The 18,470-nt window shown below is 41.3% G+C and overlaps 1 protein-coding gene across 1 annotated transcript in view; it reads right to left on the reverse strand.

Moving 5' to 3' along the window:
• NPNT (nephronectin) overlaps window positions 1-15,779 on the reverse strand; it is a gene marked incomplete at its 5' end in the record, with an annotated part of 77,718 nt that extends 61,939 nt beyond the window's left edge. The window contains 2 exons of the mRNA XM_019534146.1: window positions 5,343-5,393; window positions 15,662-15,779. Of these exons, the coding sequence (XP_019389691.1) occupies window positions 5,343-5,393; window positions 15,662-15,779 (169 nt within the window). The remainder of the gene's footprint in view (window positions 1-5,342; window positions 5,394-15,661) is intronic.
• Window positions 15,780-18,470: the final 2,691 nt, after the last annotated feature.

The raw sequence follows: 18,470 nt of genomic DNA on the forward strand, positions 1-18,470 counted from the left end.
TAGGGGAGGTGATGTGGGACCAGGGATGGAAAGCAAATGGGGTGCACAAAGAGTAGTCATTCCTCAAGGACACGATCCTTGAAGCACAGAAGAAAACCATTCCCATGAAGAGGAAAGGTAGCAGAAGGGCTGGCAAGCCCTCCTGGCTCAATAGAGACATTGTAGTCCTCTTGAAAAAGAAAAAAGAGGAGTACACACAGTGGAAGCTAGGGACAGTCCTCAAGGAGGACTATACAACAGTGGTCCGTACTTATAGGGAATTGATTAGGAAAGCTAAGGTGGTGACTGAGTTTAAGTTAGCCAAGGGAGTCCAGAACAACAAGAAGTATTTCTTTGGGTATGCAGGGAGCAGAAGAAAATAAATGGAAGCATGGGACCCCTGCTTAACACCTCAGGACAGCTGGTAATGGACACTCAGGAAAAAACTGAACTCCTGAATGCCCACTTTCCTTCCGTATTTCACTGGACCAAGGGGAAAGACAAGTGAGATAAAAACCACAGGGGCATGGTAGAAATGATAGCCTTCCCACTGTGGATGCTGAGCTGGTACACAACCAACTAGAAAAGCTAGACATTTATAAGTCAGCAGGACCAGATGGACTCCACGTGGGAGTCCTGATGGAGCTGGATGAGGTCATCGCAGAACCCCTGGCAAAGCTCTTTCAGAAATCGTGGCACACAGGAGAGATCCCTAAGGATTGGAAGAGGGCCAACATTGTGCCCATCTTCAAGAAGGGGAAGGAGGACCCAGGCAACTACAGGCCAATCAGAAAATCCTGGAAAAACTCATTAAAGAATCTATGTGCGATACGCTCATTGAGGGTAAGGTTCTGAATGACAGCCAGCATGGATTAATCATGGGTAGGTCTTGTCTTACCAATCTCATCTTCTACAAACAGGTCTCTCGCCACCTGGACACAGGAGAGAAGGTTGACATTATACACCTAGACTTCCAAAAGGCTTTTGATCTAGTATCCCACGATATCCTGTGGAAAAATTGGAAGATTGTGGGCTTACCTGCTCAACAGTTCAGTGGGTGGAAAACTGGCTGCATGGTAGGACCCAGAGAGTTCTCATGAACGGACCTGTGTCGTCCTGGCAAGTGGCCAGTGATGTCCCTCAGGGGGTCCATGCTTGGACTGGTGCTTTTCAACATATATATCAATGATTTGGATGTGGGGATGAAAAGCTCGCTGGCTAAGTTTGCGGACAACACCAAGTTATAGGGGACCGTGGTCATGCCAGAAGATACAGGTAGACCTGGACAGGCTGGAGAGTTCGGTGAATCGGAACCAGATGAAGTTCACCACTCAGAAGTGGGAAGCAAACAATCCCCAACATACCTACAGGCTCAGTGGCGACAATTTGACTCGCTCCACAGCTGAGAAGTACCTAAAGGTAGTGACCGACCATTGCATGAACATGAGCCGGCAGTGCAATGCTATGGCCAGCAGGGCAAACAACAACCTGGCATGCATTAACTGTTGCATCTCATGCAAAACTAAGGAAGTGATACTCCCACTGTACTCCACACTAGTGAGACCGCAGCTGGAGTGCTGTGTCCAGTTCTGGGTGCCGCACTTCATCAAGGACATGGAAAAACTTGAGAGGGTCCAGAGAAGAGCCACCCATATAATCAGGGACTTGCAAGACAAGCCATATGAGGAGAGGCTGAGGGACTTAGGCCTCTTCAGCCTACAGAAGAGAAGACTGAGGGGGGACTTGGTAGCAGCTTACTGCTACATCAGGGGAGTACATCAAGAACTCGGTGAACACCTGATCACCCAGGCACCCCTAGGGAAGACCAGGAGCAATGGATACAAACTCCTGGAAGGCTGCTTCAGGCTCAATTCAGGAAAAACTGGAATTTCACAGTCAGGGTGTCCAGACTGTGGAATAAACTCCCTCCAGAGGTGGTGCAGTCACCTACCCTGGGAATCTTCAAAAGGAGACTGGACAGTCACCTCACTGGGGTCAGCTGACACCAGTTGTCTTTTCCTGCCTAGTGCAGGGGAACTGGACCCAATGATCTATTTCCTTCCACCCCCTAACAATCTATGAATCTATGACTAGCCACAGTTACCACGATCCAATTTCAAAAGCTCAAGTCACAGTCATTGGCCAAGCAAAGCCATTCTCGTCCAGTCAATCAGCATGGTGCGGGCATGGCCCAGGCACAGAATTGCTGCTCACAGTGGTTATAGCTTGTGCCATGACCCAGCAGCCAACTCTTCATGGCCCAGTACCAGACCACAGCCTGCTGGTTGGGAACCTCTGTCTTAATAGACTCAAAGCACCCCTCCACAAATCTTGTGAACTGAGTAACCCATTTCAAAACATGATTTATTACAGTGCTTACTTCCCTGCAGGTGGGGACAGCAGCGGTGATGGGGGAAAAGGCAAGGCAGGGATTTAACCTGAGCCTGCACTTATCTGCTTACTTCATTACACCTGGTTTATCTCTTCATACCTCGTGGCACCCTTCAGAGGATCTTGCGAAACCTCTGAGTGCCCTAACACCCTGGTTGAGATTCACTGTTCTACAGAATTCTCCATGCTTCTGGCTCTCTGTATGGGCCTATTCCCTATGTCCTGTAATGCCGGACTTCTTTATCCAGACACACACACTGGGTAAACGAGTATGTTCCCATATAAATCCTGTTAGCTGAAACAGGTTCTTCCCTGTTACCCTGGGCCAAATTTGCTGTTCCTTTTGGTTAACAACTCCTACTCCTTTCTCTATAAACTACCAATTTGTACTCCCTGGCACCTGGTCATGGCACCTCTATCTCCTCCCTAGTACAGCTACAGGGGCAAATAACAACACATTATTTTCACAAATTCAATACAATTTTAACTATTTGCTTTATTCACAGAAATGTTCACCTAGCTAACCTCTGCGATTTTATCTACCTTATGAAATGCGCCTATACAAAACTTCAACTTTGTATTATTGCCCAAAGGTAGATGAAATGCTTAACTTAGTACACAGTGGGCATGTCTACACAAGACACTACTGCGCCATTGCTCATTTCTATAGTGCTGTAGTGTTGCCCGGCACGAACCGTGACAGTGACACTACTGCACAGTAGAATCTAAAAGTAACCATGTGGCGATGGGACTGTGCGTTAATGCTGGTTACTGCACAGTCATTTAGTATCTGGTTAAACACTTAATTAAGAACTGCAGAGTCCCCCACACATGTAAACGTGTCCAATGGGTATGTCCACATGGGAAATTAATGCAACTGAATAAACTTTAGAGTAGTTTGCACCAGAGTTTCTTGCTCCCAGTTGCGTTGTTTACACATGCACCAGGACTGCAGCATGTTGAGCCAGGTTGCAAGAGCCCCAGCTGGCAGGGGGCCCCAAGGGTCAGCCAGCCCAGGGCTGCTCTGACTCAGCTCAATGTGCTGAGGAGAATCTGGCTGGGGCAGACCAGTGCTTCGGTGTAGGACTAGCCAGCAGGCAGCCCCTGCACAGAAGTACCTTTGTGCCTCAGCCGGCCCCATCAGCTTCTACGTGCGCATTGCTGCAGAGTAAAAAACTCCACCATAGCCTAGTACTAGTATCTGGCAGTACCATCCTATGGCAGAATTAGTTAATTTACTCTGTCCTAACAGCACTGCACATGTAGATGGTGACATTTTATTGTGAAGCTAATTAGTCAACTCCACAGTAAAGATGTAGATGCACCCAGTGATTATTAGTTGATAAAAACCCATGTCCTATCAAGAAATACACTTTCAATATACAGTTACAAGCATACATGTTACAGAATGGTGTGTAAAAAGCAATGTTATTGTATAATGTTATTTGCTGAACAATAGGGTTAGAAACACAGACTTAAAAATTTTATATACATTTTTCAGAAATCTTTATTGTGACAACTGGACGTTAATTCAGAGACAGCTTGATATGCAAAACATTCCTACCTGCATAATGTTTTAAAGATGCTGTCAAACACCTTATACCAGCTTCACTTGCAATAATTTAGCTTCAGTGATCATCTGAAGCAGCAAAGATTTCATTATTTTATATAATGCTATCATCTAAAGGCTGATTCTTATTTCAAACACCATTTACACTTACATATAGCATTATTGATACCCTCTGACAACATTAAAGTACACACATTTTTAAGGGGCCCATAATCTTGCATATACATGCACTGCATCTGCAAATCAAATAGAGTCCATTATCCACCTACTCAGTTTGCACTTACAAATTTGGTAATTGTGCATCAAGTTAATAAACAGCAAACAAAAGGACTATTAGTGGGGAGCTCTACGTTTGGCAATAACTATTGTGGGATGGGGCTCTAAAATGTGCATACCTATTTAGACCCCAGTTCAGGAATGCCTCCCTTTTCAGCAAAGCACATGTGCATAACCCTAAACCTGGGGTGTCAAACTTGTTTGCCCCTTCTGGGCCAGATCTGGACCACAGGGCTCCTTGAGAATAGGATCCAAACTACAGGGATCTTAGGCAGGGCAAGTAGCATCAGGAAACCACGAAAGTTAATGAAGCCACTTCCCCTCTAGCAGCCCCACAGGCCATATTTTTGATATCTCTGAAGTCTAAACACATTTCTAAATCCTAACTGGAATCAATGGAACTTAAAAACTTAATAGAATGATTTAAGTGCGAGTGTACATGCTATCCCAAAATGAACAAACAACATTGGAATTTTTCCCTGGAAAAAAAGGAAGAGCTTTTTTTTTTTTGGTAAATCTTCAGCTTTAGATATTAAGTGGCTTTAAGTCGCTTCATGGCAATACAGTATCTTAAGAAAAGTCTCTTTCCCATCTCAAATGTCTGTTTTTGAGATGTGGTTGGTTGAATCACCTTATAGATCAAATAATCACCGAATATAAAATTATGACTGTTAAAGCAGGTTACTTCAAATATAATCATACTTGGTAGCTCTAGAAAATTTGGACAAAATTCTGATCTCATCTTCATCAATGTAACACCCACTAATCTCCATTAAATTATTCTTAATTCAGTGATGAAACTGAGAACAGAATCAAACCCCTTGGATTCCTCAGCTTTTAAGTGTGGTATTGAAAGTGTGTAAGATTGTCAGACAGGAAAAACATTGCTTAAAGCCTGGAAAGATGAAGAGCACATGATTATTTGAATGCCAAACTTATATCCACCATTAGATTTGTATTTAAGACTAGCACAGGTCCACAAATTTCATCCCAGCCACCCCCCATGTTAATACATGAACACCTCCTTTTAAAGTTTGTGTAATTCTTGTGTGAATTTACAATTTAGAGGCCATGCCTCCAAGTCATAGGCTTGGCAAAATTATTTCAAGAAATATGTTCAGCTAACCTTTGAGCTGGCACCTCAGCCTGGCTATTCTCTGCCTTAAGACGTAGAAAGCTGCAAAACAAATGTCCAAAAAAGAAATTCCAGCTTTTTTTGTCCTGTAAGGAGGATGGACTTGGCTTGGGATTTTAGGAACTTGTTACATTCCCGGAGACATACACACATTCAACATTCAGAGTTTTTCTGAAATAAAAAAAAAAATCTGGGACACATTTAGAAATGGAAATAGCTTATGTCATTATTTAATTAGGAAAGTTAAGAAATACAGTCTGAGGTATAAGAGTGACTGAACATAATGATGTTATGCTATTCTTATTCAATCAGTCCGTAAATTAAAACTAGAAATGTAGAATAGCCCCTTCATCCAGTTGTAAGCTACACTATTACAGGTTTCATCAACTTGGAAGTTTTCTTAAAGAAGCAGTATCCGTTCCCATAAATATAAATGAATTCATGTAGATTTATTTTTTAATCCTGCTTCTTTCACATAGCTAACATAGAGTTAGCATCTGGATGCTAACTTTTATATAATTAAAATTATATGTATTTTAAGCATCTGACCATCTGTGACAAATAAAGATGTTGACCATTTTTACAGCATATGAATTTTGGGTAACATCTAATCTACAACTAATGATTGCACATCTTATCTACTTGTACTACCATATTAAGCCCAATAACCAACCACAGCTAATCAGGATGCAAACACGAGATCCAAGTTGTATGCCGAAATTAAAAAAAATATGTTTGCCAATAAAATAAAAGATTAAATAGCTCAGATTATTTTGCTAGATGATTTTGCTTTGATGACTGAAGCTCTCCTTTCTTGGTTTTCTACTCTTAACATGATATGAAAGTTTATGAGACTCAGGATAACTTCACTAGCACTGATATAAATCAGTGTAAAATTAGAAAGGAAGTAGTCCTTAAGGACTTGTTTCAAAGCCCAGTGAAGTCAAAGAAAGGCTTCCTATTGACTTCAAGGAGCTTTGAGACAGACTCTGAGAATCCAGAGGCTGTCTGTTCAAATGCTACAAAGGAAAATTCTAAATACATTATAAATGCATCTTTTGGGAAAGGCTAGATTACAAAATCCTTGGGTGTAATGTGAAAGGAGAAGGATACTGTTTCTTCAACATCACTTACAACATTTTATATGAAAACATGCTTACAAGCTGAAAAAATAATTGAATAAAAATAACAACACCTCATGATTGTCTTGCAAAGCAACATGAAAACAGTTATGCAGTTCTATATAAGTATCTGTTCCTTCCAGAATATTTAAAAATGTGCAAATATATGTGTCACTCTACAAAAAGTAGGTATGGGGCTTATAAATACAAGGTGCTTAGCAAATCTAACGTATTAAATTAGGCCCCAATTCTGCAGCCATTACAGTTAATGGTCAAGCTCCTTGTGAATGTGATGGTGTCTCTATAAGTAGGGCAATATCCCTCAAGCCTGTATTTCAAAGGCTCATAAGCGACACAAATTATGGATTTATTTTTAGTTCTAAGTGGTGTATGTTTGACTATACAGAACTGCATTTCCATTTAAAGTATTATTATGTCCAAGAAAGGAATTTTAAACAAGTTGAGGCCAATTCTCTCATCCATATGTGAGATTTATATGGGTAACTCTCACCAGCATTGATGAGAGCTACACAAAACACCTCTCAACTAGCAATGAGAGTATAAACCCCTGGTTTTGTTACTGGTGTAGAAACACATTTTATCTCATATTATTTTATCTTAGAATGACAGGAGCAGCAGCACCTACCATACAGCTTCTTCACAGATGTTGTGAAAGACAGTAGCATGCAAAACCTCCAGCAAAGCAATTGGTTACAGCTGCATTTATAGCATCCTCCAGGTATGCTTATGCAAGCCCCACACCCTGCTAAATATGTCATCTAAAAAACCCCTTTGATAATATATATTTATCTAAACCTAGTAAAAGGTAACATGTCAGGTTTTAAATGTTTTTAATTATACATTACCAACACTGGTTTGTGCAGTGATTTTTTTAAACTAATCCTTTTTCACTAATGCAGTGAATATTGAACTGTTTAATTCCTTGACTGCCCTGGTGCTGTAACATTAACCTGTAATCGCAATGGCTTCAGTGAAAGATGGAAGGAAATTAGCACACTGACGTCTAGTGGTTACGCTTTCTGTGGAAGCTGCTCTTATACCTTGTTAGGGAAAGATGATTAGAATAGGTTATGACTCATTCTTCTCCATAAAGGCTTTTCAGGAAATACCAGATAGATTTCCTTAATGTCTGAGAAGAGCTACATTGCTGGATGTTGATGGTAATAGATTTTCTTTAAAAAAAAAAATCTGCAGGAGGATTCTGTTTCAGTTAAACACCTCCTATATGTCATATCTGTCTTTCTGTCTAATGATATTAATTATATGAACACAAATGGCCAAATCGTCAGAGGGAGTAAATCAGTTGAGCTCCACTGATTTCAAGGAGCTATACCAATTAATGACAAGAGAGGATCTGGCAGTAGAACTACAACAACTTACAGCAGCTGGGGATCCAACCTTCCCGTCTGCACATACTTGACAATAGGTTACAAAAAGGTTTGCCCTTGCCACTGTCCCTAGCAAAGGAGTTGTCCAAATTGCATTCAGAATGAACGTTCTTTTTCCATAGCTACATTATGGCTGTTCTTTAAAAATACAGTCGCATTTTTATCTATACTTTAAAATCTTTTATTCTCAAAAAAAACTTACTTACTTAAAATGTTGAAGGACCAGATCCAGATCGACTTTATAGGCACCTCCATTATGTGTCACAATGTCATTAAAATATAGGCTCCTTGCCCCAAGAGACTGGTTCATATCAGAAAAGTTAGGTGCCTAGGATCCCTATTCAGTGAATAAGATGATCCAGAATACCTAGCTGCTGAACAAGGAGGTTCCTACAGTTGGTCAATAGGAAATGAGAGGCCCAGAGGTGTCCCTGAACTCCTGTTCCTGATCAAGCTAAGTCACCTGACTCAGAGCTGAACATTACACATGCCTTTGTCATCTCAACTTCCAGGGTACCCAGAGTTCACCTCCCTGCTCAAGGCACTGGCATCAGCATGAAGTACAGCACGCCCATCTTTTCCCCAAAATTCAAGTGGTTCTCAATCTTGTTAGACTCAAGGCACTCCTCAGAAAATGTCAGCTCTTAGCTTTCATTCATTTTTGGCTGCGGAAAAATAATAGTGTAATCCTCCTGTTGCAAAGAACTCAGAAAAACAACAAAAGGTCAGGAAGTTTTTGACACTATAGATTCCTATTTGGAATCTCTGGATTAATTTTTTTGCACACCTAACAGAGAGAATATTTCGCGGCACCCCAGGACACATTTAAAAGGGTCTCAAGGCACCCCAGGGTGCTGTCTTATCCTGGTTGAGAATCACCGGGTTAGAGAATTCACCCAAGGAGGCAGTTCTAAGCCCTCTTCGGTCTCAACAGTTCAAACCTCCAGGTCCCAAGAGAGGACCCTCGCTTTTTTTGTATGATGTGGGCTACTGGCCTTTGTGAAGGGAGGAGAGGCTCCCTCTTCCCTCTCTCCTGTTGAAGCTTGGACCACTGAATGGCAAAGAATGCAAGATTCATGCGGTCAGACAGCAGATGCCATGTTGACATGGATTCTAATTCCTGCTGTCCAGCTTACTTCCTTTTTAAACTAGTGGCTGCCTAATATAAAATGCATAAACAGTTCTGGAAGTAAAAACCAGAACCCAGGACTCCCCAATCCCATAGGAAGGTCCTCCTCACTTCCAAGTCATACTTTTGTCTTGCACTCTCTTCTTCTGATGCAAGGAGTCTTGCACGCTTGCCTGTCAGTTGGTCCAGGAGGAAAGGGGACCCACACTCAGAATAGCTAACAACCTGGGAGATGTGGATTTGACTCCTCTCAGACAGCGGAAGACTTAGAACCCAGGTTTCGCATTTTTGAGTGCATGCTCTAACCACTGGACTATGGAGCCATAGTAGCTTTCACCTCCTCTTCCTCCTCCTCTTCCTTTTGCAATGAAATGTATGCATGCTGGCAATGTCAAACAGTGGCAAAGAGGGCTCTTAGCCACCTAAGGAATCAGAGATTTAGATGGATACGACTTCCAGGACCTATCTGGATCACAAGAGCACTTTGGTAGGATTTAGCTGTCCAGGTGGCCAACCTGGATTGTTTTTGTGTATGTATAACAACCTAAGCTGAGATGCCCTGGACCTTTTCAAGACAAAATGGAAGTGCTGAATGAATGGATCTATGGGCCCTGGTGGTTTTGTACCTTCTGGCCCGCATGTCAATCTGGATTGCTTTTTGATACTTAGGTGCCTAAACTTCATCCAAGTTTTGTTTAGGGACCTAAAAAATTCATTTGGATCTGGCCCTGTATCCCAGCTGTTATATCACAGCTTACACATCAATAAAACAGATACTGATATGCTTAGGGTAGATTACCTACATAAATAAGCTTATATATCAGCATGCAGAAAAGTCCACAAAAAGGTAAAGCTTGGATAAGATGGAAATCATCTTCACTGGCCACCAAAAGAATTACAGAAATGTTTGCAATTTAAATCTAGCAATGTAGAAATGAATAATTCTGTCTAAAAGGCTAACAGATCAAAGAAATAATACCTCACCACAATGAGGAACCCTGCTTAGAGCTGAGAGGGATTAATAGAAACTAAAATGCCTCAAAACCAATGACACTGCATTATTAGATGGTAGAAACAGAACTGTTTCTCTCATGCTGAAAAATAAACAGAGTCTTACTGGCCATATCATCCATATTATAAGACTATGCATGAAAACACTTCGCTGTCTGCTTTGCCAACCCCAGTATAACGGTCTTCAGAATCAAGTAACAAATGCATGCATTGTATGCATGTCATATAACTGGCTAAAACACAGCATTGCTGATTTTTAATAATAACAGGACAAAACCTTGGCTGCAGTAAATGAGCATAGTCCCATTGATGTCAATGGAGCTTGGCCAATTCTCAGAGACATCAAGCCTAACAGAGGCATAAAGAAGCAAAGGCCTAAGTTTCCCTCTCCTACAAAATATATAGGGAAATCAGTCCGAGCAAGAAAAAAACTACCTCAAGACAGCATTCCCAGAAAAATTCCAACAAAGGAGCAGGCCTTATCCTAGGACCAAGAAGAGCTAAAGACCATTGGGACTTGCTGCCTCTCCAGTCCACTAACTATGAAGGGTTCTCCCTAGCTGTTGCAGCCTTTGCAATCTCCCTCTATCCAGCCATTTACCATTCCAGAAGTGGGGGCTAAACAGTTCATGCTGTGTTTATGCTTCATTAGCTTTCCAGGAGCCTTTCTAGGTGGAAGGGGCATGCATATGTGCATACAGACATAGGTGTGTTAGGAGACTGAGACAGTATTTGCTCCCCCCAGCCTCCCAATCTTTCCCATCCCTACCTTAATGCTTAAAACCCTTGAGGTGGCTTTAGATGAAACAAAAAGTTCAGAGTTCCAGAGGTGGTTGCCTTCCCAACAGGAACACAAAGTATTATGCACATATAGGGTTTCCTTTACACTACTTTACTTTTTTTGTGAACATCCTTGCTCTAAACAAAATACTTCACATAAAAAGTCACGGACTGCTCTGGAGAAGGAGAGTGAGAGAAAACATTTTTTTTCTGGGCTTCAGTTCTGTGCAGCACTCGGACACCACAGCAGTAAGTATTGTGTAAAAACCCAAAACAGCTGCATATTTTCAAGCATCCATATATTGCACTTGTAACAAATACGATAATACTTACGGGCTTCCTCAAAGAAAGGAATATTTCATGTGGCTCACCATATGGGCTAAGACTGCTGCATGAATGTCACATAAATAAAGGTTGCAAGATTGGAAATGTACAGAATTATTTCAGTTTGGCAATTTTAGCAACTTTTAAGTGATCTGAAAACCAAACCAGGGCCCCAGTACTGCAGTTTATTCAGCACGGACCAATCCTGTGTGTACACAGCGACAGAGGTCCACTGAAATCAATGGGACTCTGCAAATGCAAGGCCTACCTGTGCAGAGCAGTTTGCAGGTTTAGAGCCTCAGTACCCATAATGTACGAGTGCTGTTACTGTTAGCAGTGCTTGACCTAGTGAAAACTACTAATTAGAAATTATATTGCCTTTAACAAATTCAGTTGTTTCCAAGTTAGTTTTGTATGTTAGGTTTAATCTAGAACTCAAATCGACGTACCAAACCATGAATTCCAGAAACACTGTTTGATCTTCCACTATATCATATGGTTATGGTGCAAAGAGAGTATTACTAAATCTTAATTAGGTTGTTAAATAGACATGGCTGGATTTGCAGTGTGCTGAGCAGCCCCAGATCCCAATGGACTCATCTGGAGCTGCAGTTATTCAGCACTCTTGGAAACCTGGCTTTACACCAGAGCCTTATTCCTGCTTTAGCTGTCTCGCGTGAATTTGGTCTTGGTGTTCATAAAGTGCTGCTTATGAAACCTCAGGGGAAACATCCAAGATGCTTTAGAGCCCTCTGAATTATTTCTATTTGGATAACGTCCCCAAAAATATTAGCCAGTTTTGAAAGGGAGGTTTGGGAGTATAATCATAGGTCTACATCTCCTTGCTAATGGGAGACAAGTTATTTTTTTACTATTATACACAGCTGAAATGGCACAGGTGGCATTTATGACATTGCAAATTAAAATTAGTTCCAGTAAAGCATGACGAGAAATAGCAAAGATAAGACACGGTTAGTGGAGGAAGACCTGCACATATTGTGGCTGGCCATTGCCAAGGCCAGGCCAGATTCCATTCTCACTGGGAGTTTCACCTTTGACGAGAGTGGGAGTGGGAGAATCATTTGCACACTTGCATTTTTGGAAGCTTTTCAATCGTTTCTCTCTATACAGTAAACACTCAAGGTTCCCAGTGAGGCCAGGAATGCCTCTTCCTGTGCCAGCCTAATCTCTCATATTGAAAAACTACCTCCCTAAAGGGGATCGTTAACGGCAGGTTTGCAATTTAGCTGCCAGTACCAGAATGATTTGCTTTCATTTAGTTTAACCTCCCACCATGAAACAGGCTGGAATTTTCTAAAGGGCTCAACACCCAGATTCAAAGCCAGATTTCTCCCACACCTCTCTCTCTCTCTCTCTCATTCTCCCGCTCAGTACCAAAATGATTTGCCAGCATTTCAAAAGAGCTCGGCATCTTTCTGATGAGAATCGTTTGAAAATCTGGTCCTGAGACTCTTGCTGGGTGCCAAGAAGTTTTGAAAATCTTATTTTGATACTTAAATAAGAGCTGTACTCGTCTCAAAACCTGACCCTAGTTATATGGCCTCTGAGCACTGAGTTCATCTTGGAGCGTGTTTGAAAAATTAAGTTGTGAGTGAAGAAGTTACAAAAATTATCTTGGAGTTAAGTATTTTTGTGCGTGGCAGCTTTTACTGGATCAACTGCATGGTTGAAACAGATTTGGATAAGCTTTCAAATGCAGTGCATGAGGAAGAATGCTCTACAGTCAAAAGCTTGTCTACATCTACTTCCCTAAACCTTGCCTCTGGCATATTTCCTGAAACATCAGAGCTACAACATCACTCCCAGCTCAGTTAATTTTTTTAAAAGAAATATGGCAGGCAAGAAAGAAAGGATTTTTTACAGTCTCTATGGGAGCTGCCATTTTGTCAAGTAGAGTTTGTGCTGCATCTTACAAAAAATAGACTCCACGCATTCTCACTCAGGGAATCCTTGCTTCTTTCTTGTTTTTATGAACTCCCTTCACTCAAAAACACAATTTTAACTTGATTAATACAGCTACCCTGTGTACAAGAACATGTACATGAACAAGAAAGCATAACAGTAATAAGATAATCATTTTTCCAATGGGTCTTCAAATGTATATGTAAAAGATCATTTCTCTCTTTTGATTCCGTTTCATTTTTCATCAGGGCAACTTGGATTAGCTGACTGCTTTGAATTTAAGAAAAATGTCACCTTGATCCATATTGGAAGCAAGGCAATCAATAGCCCTATTAAAATTAGTAATATAGGGAAAAATTACACAAGCATTCAAAACAGATTGAGAAAAACTATTTGAGAAGTGGGCATTTGCCTGCTGTTCTATGGAGATGTCATAGTAGACTTAAATACACACCCACAAAGAGAATAATATACCATAGTAAAGTAATAAGTAAAACCACATTCATAGTTACTAGACATTTTTTAAAAAGAAATCAGAATAATTTTAGACTTGATTGCATGCCTGAACATCCTGATTTTGAAAACTATCTGATATCTATGTTACTAGGTCAGACTTTCAAGGCCAGCTTATGAGCCAACAGCTGCTGTGACTAAATAACAAGAAATAGTCTTTAAGATTTAAAGACATGGCATACTCTTCTATTTTCCATTAGAAATGAATAATTGCATCTTGGGGCCATATTCAGCAAACAACCATAATAATAAAATATGGAACAGAAATACTAAAAGGGAGTAGAGACTGCAGCAGAGAGGGGGAGAAATCTTTCTGTGGTATCTTCAGTGCTGCCAAGAGAAAGAATGAGGGATGTTTTCCCCTCCTGTGTTATAACTAGTAGTTACTCTCTGATAGCAACACTAAGTCTCAAAACAAAGATCACATTTCAGTCTCAAAATTTTAAGGGCATTTTTAAGCCAACTGTAAAGAAAACTGAAAGTATTAAACTTGCTGCCACTTTTACTACTGGACAAAAAAATCACTTTCCTTTTTCACTTTTTTACTATTTTTTGTGTCAGCCTCCCTTTGGGCTATTCACCTTCTGAAACAAATATATATACACATCAGACAGAATTGAGACAGCTGAAGAACTAAAGGATAATCTTGAATGAAGATTGTCCTCAGTCCAAATTACTAGTGAGCTGACTTCATTGTCACAGCTCAAGGAGAAAACCTGACTGAGGAAAGCAAATCGGGAAAACTAAATATTATTTTAGAATAGTTAAAATTCTTATGCTTTCTCTATTATCTTTGTAATTTGCCATTAAACATTCTCTCTCTGAAGTTTATATGAAGGATGCACATTGGTTGCAATTCTTGTGAAACGATCCCTTTCCTCATTTTTTTACTACGTCACTACTTCGCTAACTGCTAAAATCCAAGTGACTGGTGCTCATATAGATGCTAAATAGAGTTTTGTTCCATTGTTGCCATATATTTTGTTATATTCCAACAGTACCTGTCATACTTTTAAATTAGTCACCTTTTGTTACCAATTAACTAGTCTTCAACGGTCTCACAGTAGAGGGGGCACTCATTGTCATTTACAGATTTGAACAAAACCTTTGCTAAAAGACTATGTTGGGACTTTTTATGCTACTTCCACCTGCTGCCTTATGTTCACTGCACTGCAAACCGAGCTGCTAACAATGTTCATTATCAGCTCTCCTTGCACATTACAGAAATTTAGATAGGTTTTGAAAACCTTTGTATCTGGATCAAAATGCTAAATTTTCAATGCTTTTAGATCCAACCCTGCAAAAATATTTCCAGGAATGATTTGTACCTGTCCTTGTTAATCATGCCACTAACCGTTTTCAGGATCAAGGGCCAGAAATGTAATGGACTGAGATCTCTTATCATACCCTGAAAAATTAGCATTTCTAAATAGCTCATATAATGCTATGAAAAAGTAGTTAAATGATGATGTCTTATTTATTTGATTATCCAACAGCTATGGCAAGGATTCTGTAATAATATGAGAAATTCAGAGAAATCCACGTATCTTTTTATATTTATGACCTATTAAAAGGATGCTGTCAGACTAGATGCACAGTTTGAGCTTTGAAGGAAGATTTTAACTGAACACCAACAGGTTTGTTGCCATGAAGTGGCTGCTTAAAATACCTATGTATTTTTTTCCTCTAGGATATAAACATTCCTTCACTGCAGGACCAATATAATGCTGCACTATTTGTGAGCCCACACTTACAGTTCTTTGTTAGACCATCTGAGGAGAAAAGAAAATCAATTAGAAGCAAAAAAAAAAAAAAAATGACTGGTCTGTTTTCACTGCCTAAACGAACACCAATAACATAAAAAGGTAATTTTTATGCTTCAACTTCTACAGTGCTATTGTGTAGATTGTGCTTTAAATTGAATCAGATTTTTAACCTGACAGCATCCTTTTAAATGTCAGACTTGCAGTGCAAAAGCCCTATTTAAGTCTTAAGCCTTGCAGTATACGAGTGTATATGAATATGTGAAAGCCATGAAATAGGTGCGTATAAGCCCCTTCTACAAAAGTGCCTAAAAGCCCCAGCAGCAATGATACTCACGTTGGCACTGCCCCCATGACTGACGGGCCCAGCCCCAGCAACAGTCGATCCTACTGCCAAACCGACACAATCCTGTTGAGGAAATTATTTGCCTACGCCACCTGCACAAGAGAGTTAAAGGAAGTTACAGGCGGGAAACAACACACTCTTATTTATCCACTATTCTTAATATTTAAAAAGAAATTGTCTTTGTCCTCCCCTGTCCTTTTGTAACATGTCTTCTTGTAAACATAGCTGTTTTGTGATTAGCCTGTGGTATTTCTCTCATCATCTACTGCAGAGCTCAGACAGTGTTGGAGAGTGGAGGGGAGAAGGGAAAAATGATTGAAGCGTCTTCTTTTAACCCAGAAATAGTGGCTAGTGTATCTTGTAGTATGCTCGCTGCTGCCACTTACAGGCTGCTCACAAGCAGTATTAGAGGTCTAAAACATACAGTGATGTATAATAAACTGTTATCATCAAGTTTTAACTGTGCTTGATTTTGTAATACAGACATCATAGCCACACTATGAAGCTTCAGTGTAGAAACCTTAAAAATAATGAAAGACAACTTTCTTTCCTCAAGCAGGAAATATGGGGGGATGGAGGGAGGGGAAGAGAAAAAAATTACAGTTTTCCACTTGTCCTAATTAAGTCGGATGGTTTCAGACTCCAAATGCAACCTTTCAGAAAGCAGTCTCATAAAGCTATTAGTATAGTTTAATAACAAGGTAAAACAAATTTTAAAAAACATCTGGCAGCTGTAGGATGTCAACTGATGTGTAAGTTAGTTCAGCAAGCTCTCCTTTTCACTTGAGACCCCAGTAATAGTCCCTGATTGCATTAAAATATTTGACTGCATCTTACACAATTTAACAGTATTCAATCTACACACATTCCTGCGCCTCAACACTCTTCATAGTTTAAGTTACTTAAATTCATGACTAAACTCGAGTTGCAATTTTCACAGTATATACTTCAATACACTACTTTCTATTTTATATGTAACATCATGTTTGTAAAGGTAACAATTATTCCCATATGATCTCAATAATCTAATATGGCTTTGTAGCAAGGTGATAATTATAAGAAAATAAGCATAAGGGAGGTATCCCTGAAAGGCAGTCTACAAAGGTCATGAACTGCTTTGATGCCAGGTGATATGCATGAGCTACTTTAGATCTAACTGTCTTCAACCAGCTTGACCAGTCCTGAGAACCAAGAAAACAAACTGGTTTTCTCAGCTCATTCATTTTGCCCCTACAGTAGGCTACAATGCACAGGTATGCCTTTTTTGTCTCAGAGTGGAGAGGAGTAAACGGACAATGGCTAAAATCTCAGGGCTTCCTTCACCTGAAGCTACAATCTCAGGGCTTCCCTTATTTTTAACCTTATTCTGAGCGCCTCCTCCAAACCTGGGAATGCTTTGCCTTGGTCACCCCCTCTTTCTAAGTTTCAAATGTCAGCTCCCCTCTGTAGGAGAAAAGCATCCAAGAAGCCCTATGATACATGGCACATCAGTAAGGGCTCTGATTAGCAGCTTAACTGTTGTAGCCTGTAGGAGTAAACGCTGAGTAACAAAGTTAAAAGCGCTCCGGGTTGTTCACAGCCTGTCAAAGCATGCATGCCTGGCATGTACCAGGGATACACGCATGGCTACAAGACCCTACAGCTTCTCAGAATAATTTCTACACATACCCAGGCTGCAACGAGAGGCGAGGATTTCTGAGGGTGACGTCTTGTACTGGACCTGCTCTGGGGTTGGGATACGGGAAGGCAAGCTTTGCAACGCCAGGCATTCTTCAGTGGGGGAATTAAGAGGCACTTGGCTAGGGCTGGCCACTCAGTGAGCTGGGAAAGACAAGAGGCAGAGAGTCTTGCCTCACTTCTCCCTCCAGCCTGGTGCAGTGCCTCCACTGCTTTCTCCCTAGCCATGTCCCTCGTTGTGGGAGTAAATCAAAAGTTTCAAAGGTGCAGTTTCAAAGGAACTCTAGGCTGCCCCGGCACTTGTGGCACCATCCCCGGCCAGCTCTGCCCTTCGGCTGCCTCCTCCGCAGCTCCTTGCCTGGCACTCGGGCTGCTGGGCTGGGCTACCCGCCATGGGGAGGGCACTGGCATGGGAGGCAACAGCCAAGGCAGGTGCCCGCCAAATCTGCCAGCTCCGGAGCTGCTGAGTGCAGGGGCCTGTGCTAACTGCAGCCAAGAGCGATGCTGCCCCCAGACCCCAAGTGACTGCTACTGCTTCCACTCGTCCGCCCACAGCCAACAACCCCCCCTGCAGCCCCATTGCCCAAGCAGCACTGGGGGGAGGGACTTCTGTGTGTGTACACTGGGATGTCTATGCATGTTTACACTGAGACGTGTGGTTTACACTGGGGCGCCCGTGTGTGCATGTGCTTGCATGAGCCTGCGTGTAGGTGCATGTGTATACGGGCACACCTGTGTCTGTACCCATGCATGTGCATGTGTGTATGAGTGCCCGAGCGCGTGTGTAGGTGAGCCTACGGGTGTACATGTAGGTATAAATGTCAATGTATATACATACACCCACATATGTGTGTGTATGCACATTCATACACACGCATCCAATGTATATACACACATAGTACACACACATATACATACACTATATATATACACACGCATACATAATACACACACACATACATCCCAATGGATATGTACGTCTGCATGTGCCTATGAATACACACCCGCGCTGTGCACACGTGCTTGCATGAGCCCGCGTGTAGATGCATGTGTATACGGGCGCACCTGTGTCTGTACACATGCATGCGCGTGTGTGTAGGTGCGCCTGCGGGTGTATATGTGC

The sequence above is a fragment of the Crocodylus porosus genome, unplaced genomic scaffold (assembly GCF_001723895.1).
Source record: "Crocodylus porosus isolate Cpor-Errol unplaced genomic scaffold, CroPor_comp1, whole genome shotgun sequence".
In the NCBI taxonomy this organism is placed as follows: Eukaryota; Metazoa; Chordata; order Crocodylia; family Crocodylidae; genus Crocodylus; species Crocodylus porosus.